Genomic DNA, 18,255 nt, shown 5'->3' on the forward strand with positions numbered 1-18,255 from the left:
GTCCGACTCCTAGCGACTCCATGGACTACAGCCTACCAGCTCCTCCGTCCATGGGATTTTCCAGGCAAGAGTACTGGAGTGGGGTGCCATTGCCTTCTCTGAAGCTAGTACTAAATACTGGATTACTAAAAAAGGATTCTAAAGTCAAAGAAATTCAGTGTTGTGTAATCTTTTGTAGTTTCCACTGTAGGATGAGTTGCTATTTTAATGCTTCTAAGTGACAACTGAACCTTTCTTATCTTTAGGAAAAAAAATTCAAAATGTATTACATAGTACCTATGGCTTCCCTCTATGGGGTCGCACAGAGTCGGACACGACTGATGCGACTTAGCAGCAGAATGGGTTTTTACCATAATAATTTGCTCCCCTACAATTAAATTGCTCTTTTGATGGGATCACATTCCACTTACACACTCAAATGGCTTTCTGATTTTAACTGAGAGGAATACCTTGCTTCCCAGAACCGTATTAAAATGGCTTTGTCAATAGTGAATTTAGCTTGCATTCCATCAGTCTTTATTTGCTATGTGCTCTGGAATTCGAAACAGATTTAAAACCTGCTTTCTTCTGTACACACTGGTCATTTAGCTTCCTGACGAGGTGGTGGACAGAACAGTCGACCATGAATGACAGCAAATTGAACTGTATGGGTCTACAATCCTGTGGGTGTTTTTCAATAGTAGGCTTCCCTGGTGGCTCAGCGGTAAAGAACCCACCTGGGACGCAGGAGATGTGGGTTGGATCCCTGGGTTGGGAAGATCCCCTGGAGAACGGCATGGTAACCCGCTCCAGTATTCTTGCTTGGGAAATCCCACGGACAGAGGAGCCTGGCAGCTACCGTTCGTGGGGTCGCAAAGAGTCGGACACGATTGAGCAACTAACACACTTTTTCAATAGTAAATACTAGAGTATACAGGATCCTACCCGCGACAGGTGGAAGAACCAGACTTGGAGGGCCTGCTCTAAGTTATATGTGAGTTTCCCCCTGCACCCCTCTCCCCGAGGTGGTTCAAGGGTCACACCTGTGCGATGCTAGAAGCTGCAGGTTGTGTAATGTAACTTTTTAAGTTACAACTTTTATTGAAGCCAAGAACTATTCGATAGATTTCTTTATTCACCAAATGTACTTGTGAGGGAAGGGGTGTGAGAGGACTACCCACCCGGACGGTCTTGTGGAGGATGGAGGCGAAGAGGGAGGCCTATGCGCGGCCCAGGACGAAGGATGCTGCGGCAGGAACACGTGTGGGTTGCCGTGTGGGCCTCAGGGGGCCGCGGCCTGCGAGCACCTCCCTTCCGGAGCTGGGCCTCCTCCAGACGGTCTGGGGGCCGGAGACGTGCGCCACCAGGCATTCTCTCTGTCCTCGAGGAGTGTCTCTAGGGACTGGCTAGACTTCGGGGCGGGACGCTGGCCGGGCCCCGGGGTGGTGCGGAGTGGGGCCTCGGGTCTCCCGGGCACACCTGGAGTCCTTCCCGAGCAGTCTGGGCCGCATCTGTACACAAGCGCCTTTTCAGTCAGACTAACCGTAACTTCGTCAGATCTCTGCACGGTGCCGAGCGTACAGCAGCAGTTTTTGTTTGTCACTAAACGTACAGATCCAGTCACAGGTAAACAGTGGCCAACTTCCCAAACTTGCCAGCCTCTGCCCTCAATCCTTCAGGAAGGAGAAAGTGAAGTAAAAGTCGCTCAGTCTTGTCCGACTCTTTGCGACCCCACGGACAATACATGGAATTCTCCAGGCTACAACACTGGAGTGGGTAGCCTTTCCCTTCTCCAGGGCATCTTCCTAACTCAGGGGTCGAACCCAGGTCTCCTGCATTGCGGGCAGATTCTTTACTAGCTGAGACACAAGGGAGAAAGGTGAGCCTCTTATTCCAGGGGCAGGCGGCGCCGGGGGTGGGATGGGGGGGTGGGGGGATGGGAGGGTAGGGGGGTTGGGGGGCGGTGGAGGTGGGTACCTGGCAGCCTTAGCCGGCTGAGCACGGGGAACACCCGCAGGGCTGCCGCGCCTGCGCCGGCGCTGTGGCCCCGTCCGGACCCGCCCCCTCGGCGCGCGCGGGCGCCCCGCCCCTCGCGCGTCCCCGCGCGGCCGGAAGAGAGCGCGCCGGCAAGATGGCGGCTGCGGTGGTCTTGCTGCGGCCTCTTTGCCGACTGTGTCGTGTGGTGCTGTTCCTCTCACAGTTCTACATCCTGTCGGGCGGCGGTGAGTTGAGGGCTGGGGGCCCCGGGACCGCAGGCGGAGGCAGAGTGCGGGAGGAGGGCGCGGGTCGCTGCGGCCGAGTCCGGCACGGTTTGCCTCCGCCCCTCGGCTAGCTCAGGGACCCGAAGCCGCGAGCCTGGAATGGGAGGGCCCGGGGTCTCGGCCGGAGGCGTGGGGCTGTGTCCCGGCCCCGCGCTTGGTCCCAGGTGCTCGCAGACCGGGACGAATGTCGACCTCGTTGGGTTTCCCCTTCAGTTCGTGGGCGATCAGGCCTCCAGGTTTGCCCAGGCAGCTGAAGCCTGGAGCGCAGCCGCACCGCCTGAGGTCTCCGTCTCTCCGGTCGCAGGGTCCTTCAGCGAGGAGCCCTCGCAGCCACTGCCGCAGGCCATCAAGGACCCGGGCCCCACACGGACCTTCACAGCGGTGCCCAGGGCGGCAGGTACCGGGCGTTTTCCGTGCTCGTAAATGTGTGTGTTTATATCTAGTGGTCTCTCCCTTTTTGGTGAACATTTCCTGTAGAATATGAAATCATTTCCCTGGTGGTTCAGATGATAAAGAGTCTGCCTGCAATGCAGGAGACCCGGGATCAATCCTTGGGTCGGGAAGATTCCCTGGAGAAGGGAATGGCAACCCACACCAGTATTCTTGCCCGGAGAATCCCATGGACAGAGGAGCTTGGCGGGCTACAGTCCGTGGGATCGCGAAAAGAGTCGGACACGACTGAGCGAGTTTCACTTTCCATGTTTTGAACATTTTATTGATTGCATTTTAGGTTATGTGAACTAAAGACAGATGCACAGACCTTTTCTGTAGACAGCCTCGGTATTTCAATACCTTTCTACATTCCTGCTTCATCTCTTTCCAGTCCCAGGCTCCTCATTCACATCTCTTTTATTTCTAGTATTTTTTCACCTCACCCATGAAGATTCAGATCAGATCAGATAGATCAGTCGCTCAGTCGTGTCCGACTCTTTGCGGCCCCATGAATCGCAGCACACCAGGCCTCCCTGTCCATCACCAACTCCCGCAGTTCACTCAGACTCACATCCCTCAAGTCAGTGATGCCATCCAGCCATCTCATCCTCTGTCGTCCCCTTCTTCTCCTATCCCCAATCCCTCCCAGCATCAGAGTCTTTTCCAGTGAGTCAGCTCTTCACATCAGGTGGCCAAAGTACTGGAGTCTCAGCTTTAGCATCATTCCTTCCAAAGAAATCCCAGGGCTGATCTCCTTCAGAATGGACTGCTTGGATCTCCTTGCAGTCCAAGGGACTCTCGAGTCTTCTCCAACACCACAGTTCAAAAGCATCAATTCTTCGGCGCTCAACCTTCTTCACAGTCCAACTCTCACATCCATACATGACCACAGGAAAAACCATAGCCTTGACTAGACGGATCTTTGTTGGCCAAGTAATGTCTCTGCTTTTGAATATGCTATCTAGGTTGGTCATAACTTTCCTTCCAAGGAGTAAGCGTCTTTTAATTTCATGGCTGCAGTCACCATCTGTAGTGATTTTGGAACCCAGAAAAATAAAGTCTGACACTGTTTCCACTGTTTCCCCATCTATTTCCCATGAAGTGATGGGACCGGATGCCATGATCTTCGTTTTCTGAATGTTGAGCTTTAAGCCAGCTTTTTCACTCTCCACTTTCACTTTCATCAAGAGGCTTTTTAGTTCCTCTTCACTTTCTGCCATAAGGGTCTTGTCATCTGCATATCTGAGGTTATTGATATTTCTCCCAGCAATCTTGATTCCAGCTTGTGTTTCTTCCAGTCCAGTGTTTCTCATGATGTACTCTGCATAGAAGTTAAATAAGCAGGGTGACAATATACAGCCTTGATGAACTCCTTTTCCTATTTGGAACCAGTCTGTTGTTCCATGTCCAGTTCTAACTGTTGCTTCCTGACCTGCATACAAATTTCTCAAGAGGCAGATCAGGTGGTCTGGTATTCCCATCTCTTTCAGAATTTTCCACAGTTTATTGTGATCCACACAGTCAAAGGCTTTGGCATAGTCAGAAAAGCAGAAATAGATGTTTTTCTGGAACTCTCTTGCTTTTTCCATGATCCAGCGATGTTGGCAATTTGATCTCTGGTTCCTCTGCCTTTTCTAAAACCAGCTTGAACATCAGGAAGTTCACGGTTCACATATTGCTGAAGCCTGGCTTGGAGAATTTTGAGCATTACTTTACTAGCGTGTGAGATGAGTGCAATTGTGCGGTACTTTGAGCATTCTTTGGCATTGCCTTTCTTTGGGATTGGAATGAAAACTGACCTTTTCCAGTCCTGTGGCCACTGCTGAGTTTTCCAAATTTGCTGGCATATTGAGTGCAGCACTTTCACAGCATCATCTTTCAGGATTTGAGATAGCTTAACTGGAATTCCATCACCTCCACTAGCTTTGTTCATAGTGATGCTTTCTAAGGCCCACTTGACTTCACATTCCAGGACGTCTAGCTCTAGGTCAGTGATCACACCATCGTGATTATCTGGGTCATGAAGATCTTTTTTGTACAGTTCTTCTGTGTATTCTTGCCACCTCTTCTTAATATCTTCTGCTTCTGTTAGGTCCATACCATTTCTGTCCTTTATCGAGCCCATCTTTGCATGAAATGTTCCTTTGGTATCTCTGATTTTCTTGAAAAGATCCCTAGTCTTTCCCATTCTGTTGTTTTCCTCTATTTCTTTGCATTGATCGCTGAAGAAGGCTTTCGTATTTCCTCTTGCTATTCTTTGGAACTCTGCATTCAGATGTTTATATCTTTCCTTTTCTCCTTTGCCTGTCACAGATTACCTTCAACCAATGTTCCTTTCTCTTCAGAAAATTTCTTGTGCCTCTTGACCCTGATCCTGATGTTGAGTATTAAAAGGCACCCCCTTAAAAGGGCTGTGTGAAATGGGGCAGGGAGGGGAGGGGATGGTGGGGGTGCGGGAAATCCCAAAGGGACTGGTTGAGACTTGGCTTTAAGTTTGGTGATGCCGCTGGAAGCTGGAGCAAATTACTAACCTTTCAGGCTTCAGAGACATTTTGGTTTTGTGATTCTAAGTGTCCATCCTCCAGCCTCAGTAGTAATAGGAACAAAACAATAAAGGAAAAAGTGATATTTTGCATCAGTTCAGTTCAGTTGCTCAGTCGTGTCCAACTCTGACCCCATGGACTGCAGCATGCCGGGCTTCCCTGTCCATCACCAACTCCCAGAGCTTGCTCAAACTTATGTCCATCGAGTCAGTGATGGCATCCTCTGTCATCCTCTTCTCCTCCTGCCTTCAATCTTTCCCAGCATCAGGATCTTTTCCAGTGAGTCAATTCTTCGCATCAGGTGGCCAAAGTATTGGAGTTTCAGCTTCAGCATCAGTCCTTCCAGTGAATATTAAGCGTTGATTTCCTTTAGGATTGACTGGTTGGATCTCCTTGCAGTCCAAGGGACTCTCAAGAGTCTTATCCAGTACCATAGTTCAAAAGCAACAATTCTTCCGCGCTCAGCTTTCTTTATAGTCCAACTCTCACATCCATACGTGACTACTGGAAAAACCATACCTTTGGCTAGACAGACCTTTGTTGGCAAAGTAATGTCTCTGCTTTTTGATATGCTGTGTAGATTGGTCATAGCTTTTCTTCTAAGGAGCAAGCGTCTTTTAATTTCATGGCTGCAGTTACCATCTGTAGTGATTTCGGAGCTTCCCAGGATAAAGTCTCTCACTGTTTTCCATTGTTTCCTCATCTGTTTGCCATGAAGTGACCCAGATGCCATGACCTTCGTTTTTTGAATGTTGAGTTTTAAGCCAGGTTTTTCACTCTCCTCTTTAACTTTCAACAAGAGGCTTTTTAGTTCATCTTTGCTTTCTGCCATAAGAGTGGTGTCATCTGAGAATCTGAGGTTATTGATATTTCTCCCGGCAATCTTGATTTCAGCTTGTGCTTCATCCAGCCCGGCATTTTGCATGATGTACTCTGATATTTTGCATAATTGCCCACTTAATAGTGACTTTAAGTAGGACGAGTTTTAAATGAGTGTCAATGTGCTTTGCTGAACGAAACCTTGTTCTCCGTAGTTTCATCCCTGTAGAGTTCCATTATTTCAGTGAAGTGAAATTAGCATCCATATATTATTCCTTCTATTAAAGTCTGCTAAAAGACATCAACATACTTGTGTTTAAAACATAGATTATTTTATAGAGAAAGCACAAGAATTTTTGACTCTTTCAGACGTTTTTTGAGAGCTTTTCTTCCTTCCTGAGAATAGTGTTTACAGTTTTGGTAATCTCTTAACTCATAGTAATATATTATACTCCTGGGTAGGTTGGCTGGAAAAAAAGAACTGTAACCCACTGAATAAGTTGCTAATACTAAGAACTGTTTGTACTTTGGTAGTGTAAAACTGAATATTCCTTGCAGATTGTGGCTTGTGGAAGTACCATTGTGTAACAATGACACTATATCTTCTGGGGGTGGTTCCTTGTTGTACTGATTGTGTTAGAGGGTCAGTGGCTTCACTTAAAAATTAGTGAATTCAAGTGAAAAGCACAGTGGATTGGAAACGGAGAAATTTGGATTCTGATTCCAGTTCTACCCTCCCTCTGTGATCTTGAACAAACTTTATCATCTATAAGCCTTTGTTTTTTCATCTTGTAACACAATAAACTTTTTGCAGTCCTAATTTATTACTAGAACCATATATGTATGTTATGCTCATGATTGTGTTCCTTAACCTTGGAAAATTGCTTTTATCTGTTATTCTAATCCATATTCTAAGAGAATAAGCTTCTCTCTCGCCCCTTGCAGAAAGTACCGATATCCCACCTTATGTGATGAAATGTCCGAGCAATGGCCTGTGTAGCAGACTTCCTGCAGACTGTATAGATTGCAAGACCAATTTTTCCTGTGTCTATGGGAAGCCTGTCACTTTTGACTGCACAGTCAAACCTTCTGTTACCTGTGTTGTAAGTACTGCAACTTACGAATTCTTAAACTCACTGTAAAGCTTGAGTTATAAATAGAGTTTAGACGCGAACATGGGGAAAATTGAGAAAGTGCTCTACATTTTAAAAGTAAGATTTGAGGAGTAAAGTCCACTTTATCAGATGAAACTTTTGTCTCCTAGCAAGGTTTGGTGTAAGGATTCAGATAACAATTTCCTGACATAAGACTAAACTGAAGTAATTGTCAGACTGCTTATAACAAGTAGGGCATAGAACAGGCTCAAGGGCACCCACTGTTGTGCATCAGCAATGACCCTGCTAGAGTTGTCACACTGCAGCCTGTCTCTAATATGTTTACAGCTCTCAGGACACCTGCTTCAGAGCTCGGTTCCTGGAGGCAGCCCTACACCTGCTGAGTGTGACCAGGTCAGGGAGATTCACATATGTGCATTCTTGAATGGTTGGACCAGGGAAATTACTGCACACTTCATTGTAGTCCCAGCATCTGGGCAAGACAGAGAGTAGAAATGAATAACAAAGCAGTGTCTACTCCTGGCCTTGCCAAGGCCAGCTCTGAGATTTATTCCTTTGTCTCCTGTTAAATCAGGAGATGGACCTAGAGCAACTTTTCCTAAAGTGTTTCTGTGGAGCCCTTGTTGTGGGAGGTGGTCAAGAAAACACAGATTCTAGGTCATGTTCTCTTTAGCGGGTTTCCATTGACCCAGTGATTCTCACTTGAACAAGATACCTTTCCGCATCTGTCCTTTGGAGCCTGGTCTGGAGAGGGCTAGATTAGAAAGTTTCTGCCCTCCCCTCCACCCAGGCTCTTTCTGTTTCTCCTGAAGTCCAGTATCAGGAGAGGGCCTGAGGGAGGCTTCACTCCAAGGGGGCATGAAATTTTATGTGGCCTCAGCATCTGGATGTAGTGTTGGTAAACTTCAGTATTTGTCATTTTCGTGTATCAGTGTTGCTCTTGAAAGTGCGCTGGAAAACTGAGCTAGTTGGCAGGTAGTCTTCATGACTGCCCTAGGATAATCAGTTAGTCTTGGTTGCTTCATCTTAAATAGAATTTTCTCCCTACTCACCTAATAACAAAACCTGTTTGATGGCTTTTGAAATCACATGCTTCGTAAGTCTGGCACATAGTAGGTACCTTGTGGAAAATGAGAAAACCCTGATGGCTTAGGGGAGCTTTTCCCAGAATGAGCCTACTTTGTTTGCCTTAGTGTCTTGGACATTTATCTCTCACAACTGGTTCCTGAGTGAAACTTAGTTTTCAATTTCTTCCTCCTTTAGGTGATCCAAAAAAACAGGTGGTTTCATTTTTCAGAAAATAGCAGAGGACAGGAGAAATGACAAAGGTAGAGAAATGACAAAACTTAGGGAGGGACTTTCCTAGCTGATCCTGTCCCTGGTCCGTCCTTAACCCTTGGCTGAGACACGCCCTGGAAGCACTCTTTCCCTCTTCACACCTCAAGTGCTTTCATCTCACCTGCTTCGTGACTAGCCAGTCATCACAAATCCTGTACAGTAGCAGGTGCCTGGCCCCCAGAGGTGGCTTTTGAAGGTAATCTCAAGAGCATCTGGTGGTGTTTCTTCTTAGAAACGAAGAGCAGTCAAACAGTTGGCTGTCAGGAGCCGCGGGTTCCAGGAGTGCTGCGGCTGTGATTTGGGGCCGGCCCCGTATTCTTCCCTTGGTGTTTAAGACCATTGCAGGTGTATACGCAAGTATTCGTCCTCTCGCCTGTTGCATTCACCCCCTTCCCTCCCCTCACCTTATGTTGAACTTCAGATTAATAGAAGGAAATAAACTCTTCTCATCCTTCTCATGTGCACTCATAGGGACTCAGGCCAAGGGAATCTCACCTGGATTACACTAGTCAAAGAAATTGTTTTATAATGTATATAAATAGAAGTAAGTGCAGAAATCCAGCTGTAATGGAAACTGCCAGCCCAGCTGACATCAGCTGGAGATGTGCTTGACAGAAATGGTTTTTGTTTCTGTTACTTGGAGGAGAGCTTAGTCTGCTAGTGTAAGTGAGGCAAGTTTAATTCCTTTAGGTAGGTTCTGTATTCTCAGTAATGACAGTTGTGTCACAGAGGGAAAGGTATTTACCACATATGAGCTCTTGTTGGGGTCTGCAGTTTTTTGTGGACTTAGTGAATGCTAGGGTGCCCAGGTGCCCATGGAAAAAAAGTAGAATCCCTATTTTGTCCAAAGTAAATTCCAGATAGATGCCAGACTTTACGTGAGAAGATGAAACCTCAAAGTACCAGAGAAAGCGTGAGAGTTCTGTTATCATCTCAAAGTGGGAAATATTTTTCTAAGTATGAAATAAAGTTTAAAAGTTATACAAGAAAGAATTTATACATTTGACTACTAAAGGTGAGGGGTTTCTGCATGACCTTAAAAAGCATAAAGGCCAGAGATAAATGACAAACGATGAAAAAGTTTTTTTTAATACACGTGACAAATAATATACTAATACCTATAATATATCAATACATCCAAAAAGCCAATGAGAAAAAGACGACAGTCCTGTAGAAAAATAGTGCTAGAGCATGAGTACATGGTTCGTAGCAAAGGAAATACAGGTGGACTTTCAACTTGTATTTGAAAGGTGCTTAATTTTCTCATAGTTTAATACAAATTAATGCATTTTTTTAACCTGTCAGATTGGCAAAACAGAGTTTGATAACACTTTTCTTGAAGGTGTAAGAGACAAACATTGCTGTGTCTTGTCAGTAGATGTGTGGATTAGTCAGCCTGTGGTAGACAGTTTGTCTCATCTCTGAAACCTGTGGGCTTCCCTGGTGGCTCAGAAGGTAAAGCATCTGCCTGCAATGTGGGAGATCCGGGTTCTATCCCTGAATCAGGAAGATCCCCTGGAGAAGGAAATGACAACCCCCTCCAGTACTCTTGCCTTGAAAATTCCATGGATGGAGGAGCCTGGTAGGCTACAGTCCATGGGGTCGCAAAGAGTTGGACACGACTGAGTGACCTCACTTTCTTTCTTTCTGAAACGTACAGATGCATGTAAGCTTTGACCTGGCAGTTCCATATCTAGGAATTCATCTAACAGGTGTTACTTACTGCACATTGATACACATAAGTATGCCTAAGAATATTCTTAGCTGCATTGTTCACCCAGCAAGGTTGGAAGCAAGCTGAATGTCCAAGAAAGAGCAGTTCACTTTGCAGCTCACTGTGTAGTGAAATAAATACATTGCAGCTGTTGAGAACTAGGCAGCTCCAGAGATGTTTACTGATACCTCAGAATTAAGTGAAAGTAATTATCAGTGGGAACATTAAATTAGAAAAAGAAGAAGCATATCTGTCGTAAGCGTGCCCATGCATAGAACAGACTCCCTGGAAGACCAGCATGGATGAGCTGTGCTCAGTGCTGAGGGCCCGGCAGGGCCAGCCATCTCTTTACTCTCTTCTTGTCTCCCAGAGTTTGTACCATGTACACTGTCTGCCCAGTGTTGCAAAAAAACAGGTTGAGAAACGTGTGTTACAGATGGATCACTAGAAATATGCAGACATTTACAATAATAATGTTTAAATCAAGCAGTGCCTTACTCGTGAATACTGCCCTTATAAGTGGTTTTTGCATTAATAAAAAAAAATTAGTAAATATGATACTTCCAGAGGTGATTGTGTTACCATTTAAATACAGTTTTGAAAAGTATGTTTTATAGCATAATATCAAGTGGTGGTGAAAGGATACAAAATGTTTTCAGTATAATTCCATGAATGTAAAACTGTATCACAGGAAGCAAAAATGAAAGAAGGTTAGACAGTGCTTCTCTCTGGAGAGGTTACCAGTTTTCCTGTAATTTCCAAATGTGTAACATATAAGCACATGGGGTGCTCTTACAGGCAGAAAACAAATTTAAAATTGAAATGGACTCTTGTTTCGAGGCTCAGGGCCACAATAGCACTGGCTGAACCTCTCCAAGGGGTTCTTTCTAAGATGGGGATGGTCTCCTGGGGCTGCCTCTGGGTGGGTCCTGTCAGGTACTCCTGGGAGTGTAACAGCAGTGACTGCCCTGGGTCTTAGGACCTCAGGGACTCCTAGGAAGAGTTGAGACCCGGTAGGCAGGCTGTTCCTCTAGGAGTGTCCAGCTGGGTCCCGACTCCCACGTACTGCACAGTACTTTGAGCAGAGGGACTCATCTGCCCTGTCAGCTCTCTTGTGTCTCTGGGGCTTCATAAAGTGCCTTTTCCTTTCTTCTTTGTCATATAAGTATGCATGTGTGTTATTAAAAATTTAGCCAAAGTAACAGTGATGAAGTAATCTTATCCTGATAACCTTTGATAATTTGATGTGCATTTATCTAGGTATTTTTTCTTAGGTGTATATTTTGGGGTATATACTTATGATCCTAGATCATGGCATATACATTTGTTTTGCATACATATTGGCTTGGTACCTGTTTGTCTGCCACTTCCTCCTAGATCATAAATAGAAGTGTTTTTGACACTTGTGCCTTGTAACTGTGTAGTTTTAGTGACATATTGACAAGCTGGATTATGACCGAATAGCTCTGTGTCCTTTGTAGGATCCAGACTTCAAATCCCAGAAGAGTTTTGTCCTCAACATGACCTGCAGGTTCTGCTGGCAGCTCCCGGAGGCTGACTACGAGTGCTTCAGCTCCAGCGACTGCAGGGCGGTGTCCTGCCCTCGGCAGCGCTATCCAACCAACTGCACTGTGCGGGACCACGTCCACTGCCTGGGTGAGTCGGCTGAGGGAGCTTCTAGGCAGAGTGCTCTTCTTCAGGCGTACTTGCAGAACCATCACAGACGTTTGAGAATTAGGTTTCAATTGTGTAGTCAGAAATGTTTATCAGCACCTTTTAGTTATGCCAGTTCCTTATCTTTTAAAACGTAGTACTTCATAAAATAAAAATGTATAAGGTGTAGAGCATAATGTGTGATTGAGTCTCCCCCAGGTTAACAGCCAAAGCATCTGATGCCATCGAAACTGCCAGAGTGTTTCCTGCCTCTTCTTTAGGGGTGATACCCTTTTGAGGTTTCTTATGATCCCAATCCCTTCCTTTAAGTTTTTTATAATTGTCCCATGTATGTGCTAGAATACAGCGTGGTGAATTATTCAGTAATGCATGTCTCAGAACTGTGTGAAGTAGTAGCAGGCTGTTTATGGTCTCCTGGGACTTGTTTCTTTTCATCATTATGGCTCTAAGATTCTTCAGCTTGTCTTCTTCTTTTTTCATTTCTTTATAATAACCTGTTGTAAGACTGTATCATAGTTTTTCTGCTCTCCAATGTATTTGGACTGTTTACCTTTTTTTTTTTTCTTTTTTACAAATTTTGCTGCTCTTAAACTTCTGTCTTTGTCTCTTGTCAAGTGTACAGGGGTGTGTCTGGCATGCACTCTCTGGCATGTGTTCTTTTCCAGGTGGTTGTGTTTGTTCACACTCCCGCCAGTGGTGCACAGCTGTTACTGAGGATCCACATCCTCTCCAATACTCGTCCCTAAGTTTTGTTTTTTCTTGCAGACTTCTATGAATTCTTTTGTATTTTGGATAGTAACCTTTGATGGCCCTAAAATCCTCTCCTGAATTTTAACTTTTTCCCCCACTTTCTTTTGGTCTCTTTTGAACACAACTTTAAAATTTTAGTTAGTTGGTTTTTCATCTTTCATAGTTAGCCCTTTTTTGTTGCAAAAAGCCTTTCCCTGCTCCAGATTCACAGAGATAATTTTCTGTACTTTCTTTTAAAAGTTGTAACTGTGGCCTTTCAGATTTAGGTCTTTAGTTCCCCAGGATTGGTTTGGTGTATGGTGTGAGGTGGAGTCAGACTCACTTTCTCCAGTTTGAACAGCCAGATGTCCCAGGACCCCCGGACCATCTGTGGCCTGCGTCCACGGGATGTGTCAGTCCTGCGTGGGCTTCTCCCCTCCCTGTGCCTGGTTTATCTGTCTCGTTTTTCTCCAGTTTGAACAGCCATTTGTCCCAGGACTCCTGGACCATCTGTGGCCTGTGTCCATAGGATGTGTCGGTCCTGCGTGGCCTTCTCCCCTCCTGGTGCCTGGTTTGTCTGTCTCGTTCACCCCCACATCATCCACACCTTGACATCACGTAGGGTGGTTCACCTTCTTCAAGCTGTGGTCCTCATGAACCTGTGCTCCTCATAAGCCTGTGCTCGTGGACAGTTAGGGCTTTCTGTTTAGCCTTCAAGGGTAGTGAACACTTATTTTTGTGAAGAGAGTTGTCTTTTTAGATTATAAATCATAAGACCACCACCTATAATTTAGTCTCTTGCCAGAGTACTTTCATACCCGTGTTTCATTGTGGAGTGTTTCCCTTTCTTAGGTAACCGCACTTTTCCAAAGATGCTCTACTGCAACTGGACCGGGGGATACAAGTGGTCCACAGCCTTGGCTCTGAGGTAAGCGCTGTTCCCAGTGAGCAGAGACACCACTGGGCATTTGCTGTGGCTGCTGGGCTCTTCTGCGCTCCTCTCTTGCTCCCTCAGGCCCTGCCATGGGCTGGGTAAACCACGGGGACTGTGCTGCTGGGGGCTGTTGAGGTGGCCAGACCACTATCTTTGTGGAACTTGGTGGCTTGTTGCTGGCTTTCCTCCCAAGATGCCTGCATGTTCTGGAGGTGACTCGAGTCATTATTGGAGCTCACTAGAACCAGTCAGTCTTCCCACTCTGAGCGTACTGTGAGTCAGTGAAGTGCTGCCTACTATTTAAAGTAGCTAGACTTATAACTGTCTTTAATTTTCAGTAATTTCCTTCTAAATCATAAAAAAAATAATACATGCTCAGTATTGAAAACTAGAAAAAACAAAAATGACAAAGATAAATGTTGAAAATCACCTGTAATACACTATTCAAGCATAATTATAGACTTAATTTTTACATAAAAATATACTTGTATTTGTTAAACTTTTCAGCAGTTTGAAAAGGAAATTGTAGCAGTTCTCCCCACCCCCACCAGAGGGAAGGGCAGGTAGGCTGCTGGCCAAATCCCGATTCAGCAGGTAGGCCGCTATTGGAGGTTTGCGGTGAGAGCCCAGGGACTGTATGGTGGGATGTGGGCAGGGCTTCTCAGCCTTGTCGTTGTGGATGTTTGGGCCAAGAATTCTTGGTTGTGGGGCATCCTGTGCAGAGTAGGGTGTGTAGCATCCTCTCCGGACTCCATTTATTGGGTGTTGTTTACAAGTCTCCCTACCCCAGTGGTGACAGTCAGTAGCACCTCCAGGTATTGCCTCTGTCTGGGGACCACTGCTTGAGGGTCTGGCTAGGAAGGTGGAGGGTCCTGTCTGGCAGGAAGGCTCCCCTGGTAAATGAAAAGAGGGGGCCACGACAGAAAGTCAGACATAGCGAAGGTGAGATTGCCCAGCGTCTTTGACACAGTAGTTCACATTGAGAATAACACCTGACTTTCTGCTTTCCAACAAACTTTTTATTTTGGATTCATTTTAGATTTACAGAAAAGTAAAAGCAAAGCTAGAGTGTTCTGTACACCCCTCACCCAGTCTCCCCATCATTGTGAACATAAATTACTATGACACATTTCACAGCTGGCTTTTAAACAGTAAGAATAGAGTTCTTCTCTGGGCTCAACATGGTTTCTTGCCGAATATTGAATGTGATGATGCCTGGCAGTTGCTTCATGGTTCTCGGGTTGGGGTGGGAAGGAAAGGGTGTGATGAATTGGGGTGTGTACATGGTGATAATTATTGGGGCTGGGTTGTGGACTCCCCAGCAGTAAAGAAACCAATGCAGGAGATATAGGCTCGATCCCTGGGTTGGGAAGATCCCCTGGAGAAGGAAATGGCAACCCACTCCAGTATTCTTGCCTGGAGAATCCCATGGACAGAGGAGCCTGGTGGGCTACAGTCTATGGGGTCACAAAGTGTCAGACACAACTGAGTGACTAAACAACGATAAACATGGGTGCTGTTTGCTTTCTTTTAACTTGTGTAAGTTTTAGAATTTTCCATAATAAAAATTTTAAAAGAAAAACAATGAGAAGTTGTCTGAATATTGTTAGATGTTAGAATTTGAAGGAACCTTAAAAGTCAATTTTTCCTAACACAGAGCTTTTTTACATGGGTTGATTGACAAAGGTCAAGACCTGATGAGGCGGCCAGCTGGCTGACTGCCTTGAGATGCTCCTGCAGCCTCCACATTGCTGGTCTGTCTGTTAGACTAACCGTGTTTTGCCCTCCCAGATGCACGGTTTTTTTGCTACCTAAAAAAGTAGCAAGCTAGATTTTCTTCAAAAGAGAAGGATTAGATTTCATTACAGCTCGTGTGTGTTCATTGTTGACATGTGAGCAGTCTTCTTGCCTGATTGTTTGGTGGTGTGCATTTGTGAGATGATCGCTGTGTCCTCATCCAGGGTCTGCTGATCTGAGGCCCTTTCACATGTGAGTCAGCACGATTACTGAGCCCCAGCTGGCAGTTGGGGGGCTGTTGATGCATTGCAGGCCTGTTTGCTGTTGCAGCATCACCCTCGGTGGGTTTGGAGCAGATCGCTTCTACCTGGGCCAGTGGCGAGAAGGCCTCGGCAAGCTCTTCAGCTTCGGGGGCCTGGGAATATGGACGCTGATCGACGTCCTGCTCATTGGAGTTGGCTACGTGGGACCAGCGGACGGCTCTTTGTATATTTAGCTGCAGTCACACGCTTCTGAGAGGAGCGGAGCTTAGCAAGTGTGCTTTGCCTGTGGGAATCCACGTGCTTTGAGGGGCTTGTATATGTGTTTAATGTACAGCATCTGTACTTTGCCTGCCTTGATGAAGGTAAAATAAAAAACAGTGAACCATGCTTATATGGAATTTGGTTTTCTTTGCCTGCGATCTATTTTTTTTTTTCTGTGAAAAAATTTAAACTGGAAGAACAACCTGTGCAGCTGAAAATCTGTTTAGTTCCTAGACTTGAGTTTTATATTACTTACTTCAGAGTGTATCATTTGTATCTCCAACTTGAATGTCATCTGCCGTAAAAAACATTTGAGCTATAATTGCGGAGAGTGGAAAATCTTTTCATTCTTCAGCTAAATAAAATTATCTATCTAAACTTCAGTCATCTCTGACTTTTGCAGTATAATAATGTCTGTGTAGTATGGTCTTTCTGTATGATTGTTTGAAATAAATGCAGAAATTTTGTGTCTGATTCCTGTGATTGCAGTTTTGTTAGTAATGTAAAAGATTGCAAGAGTACTGGAAAATAAAACTACAAGTTACTTTAAAATTTTTGTAGACTTCTGTTATGTTTTTTATATTAAAACATAATCTTGAATAATCATAGCAACTTTCTTTTATTATTAAGAAGTGAAATGTTTCTCTTTCAGGATATTAGTCCATTCTAATAGATTTATTCATAATTGGCTGGTTCATTAACACACAGTGGAAATGTTTAAAAATGTATCAGTGTGATAAATGCTTTTGAGTCTTTATAAGATCCCTTGTAGACCCTTTCTTGGAAAGAAAAACATTTATTAATCCAAAAACTTTTTTTCAAAAACATTTTTAGTTATAACTTCTTGAATTCAAGTATAGTCAATATACAGTGTTTCAAGTGTACAGCAGAGTGATTCAGTTATATATGTTGTTGAGTCACTCAGTTGTTTCTGTCTCTTTGCGACCCTTAGACTGTAGCCCACCAGGCTTCTCTGTTCATGGAATTTTCCAGACAAGGATACTATAGTGAGTTGCTACTTCCTTATAGTTGTGTGTGTGTATATATGTGTATGTGTGTGCATGTTTTCAGATTTTTTTCCATTATAGGTTATTACAAATATTGACTGTCATTCCTGTGCTATACAGTAGGACCTTGTTGGTTATCTGTTTTATTTAGAGTACTGTGAGTATGTTAATCCCCAACTCCCAATTTATCTATCCTAGCCTTTCTGCTCTGGTAACCATAAATTTATTTTCTGTGTCTGCAAGTCTATTTCTATTTTGTAAATAAGTTCATGCTCAAATTCATGTCTGTTGAGTTGGTGATGCCATCCAACCATCACATCCACTGTCGTCCCCTTCTCCTGCCTTCAGTCTTACCCAGCATCAGGGTCTTTTCCGATGAGTCAACTCTTTATATCAGGTGACCAAAGTATTGAAGCTACAGCTTCAGCATCAGTCCTTCCAGTGAAGGACTGAGTAATTTTCCATTGTATGTATATATATGCCACATCTTCTTTATCCATTCCTCTGTGGATGGACATTTAGGTTGCTTCCACACCTTGGCTGTTGTAAACAGTGCTGCTGTGAACATTGGGGTGTTTGTATCTTTCCGAGTTAAGAATTTTCATCTTTTCTGGATATATGCCCGAGAAGTAAGATTGCTGAATCATATGGTAGTTCTGTTTTTGGTTTTTGAAGGAGTGTCCATACTTTTCTCCATAGTGGCTGAACAAATTTACATTCCTGTCAAGAGCAGAAGGGTTACTTTTTCTCCACACCTTCTCCAGCATTTTTTTTGATAACTTAGACTTTTTGATAATAGCCATTTTGACTTGTGTGAGGTGATACTTCATGATAGTTTTCATTTGCATTTCTCTAATAATTAATGATGTGAGAGTCTTTTTATATGCCTGTTGGCCATCTGTATGTCTTCTTTGGAGAAATGTCTATTTAGAACTTCTGCCCATTATTTGATTGTTTTTTTTTTTTTTTTTTATTGAGCTGTACAAGTTGTTTGTATATTTTGGGGATTAAGTCTTGTTGGTTGCCTCTTTTACAAATATTTTCTCCAAGTTGGTATGTTGTCTTTTTGTTTTGCTTGTGATTTCCTTTCCTGTGTAAAAGCTTTTAAGTTCAATTAGGTCTTTTTGTTTGTTTTTGCTTTGCTTCTGTTAGACTCTAGAGGTAATTCCAAAAAAATGTTGCTGCAATTTATGTCAAAGAGTGTTGTGTTCTGCTTTTGTTTTCCTCTAGGAATTTCATAGTATCTGGTATTTAATCCATTTTGAGCTTATTTTATATATGCTGTTGCTGCTGCTAAGTCTCTTCAGTCATGTCCAACTCTGTGCGACCCTGTAGACGGCAGCCCATCAGGTTCCCCCGTCCCTGGGATTCTCCAGGCAAGAACACGAGTGGGTTGCCATTTCCTTCTCCAAAGCATGAAAGTGAAAAGTGAAAGGGAATTTGCTCAGT

The 18,255-nt window shown here is 44.4% G+C and overlaps 1 protein-coding gene across 3 annotated transcripts in view; it reads left to right on the forward strand.

The window, feature by feature from the left end:
- The first annotated feature begins 2,065 nt into the window (after positions 1–2,065).
- The window catches only part of TM2D3 (TM2 domain containing 3), a 36,121-nt gene continuing 19,931 nt past the window's right edge, over positions 2,066–18,255 (forward strand). The window contains exons 1-6 of one of the 3 annotated variants that reach the window (XM_027521302.1): positions 2,072–2,201; positions 2,545–2,637; positions 6,980–7,137; positions 11,683–11,857; positions 13,457–13,532; positions 15,606–16,351. In XM_027521302.1, coding sequence (XP_027377103.1) covers positions 2,111–2,201; positions 2,545–2,637; positions 6,980–7,137; positions 11,683–11,857; positions 13,457–13,532; positions 15,606–15,771 — 759 coding nt within the window. In that variant the 5' untranslated portion in view covers positions 2,072–2,110 and the 3' untranslated portion in view covers positions 15,772–16,351. Of the gene's footprint in view, positions 2,202–2,544; positions 2,638–6,979; positions 7,138–11,682; positions 11,858–13,456; positions 13,533–15,605; positions 16,352–18,255 lie in introns of those variants that run through there. The other 2 variants (XM_027521303.1, XM_027521304.1) reach the window with 2 other exon arrangements.

This window comes from Bos indicus x Bos taurus, chromosome 21 (genome assembly GCF_003369695.1).
Source record: "Bos indicus x Bos taurus breed Angus x Brahman F1 hybrid chromosome 21, Bos_hybrid_MaternalHap_v2.0, whole genome shotgun sequence".
In the NCBI taxonomy this organism is placed as follows: Eukaryota; Metazoa; Chordata; class Mammalia; order Artiodactyla; family Bovidae; genus Bos; species Bos indicus x Bos taurus.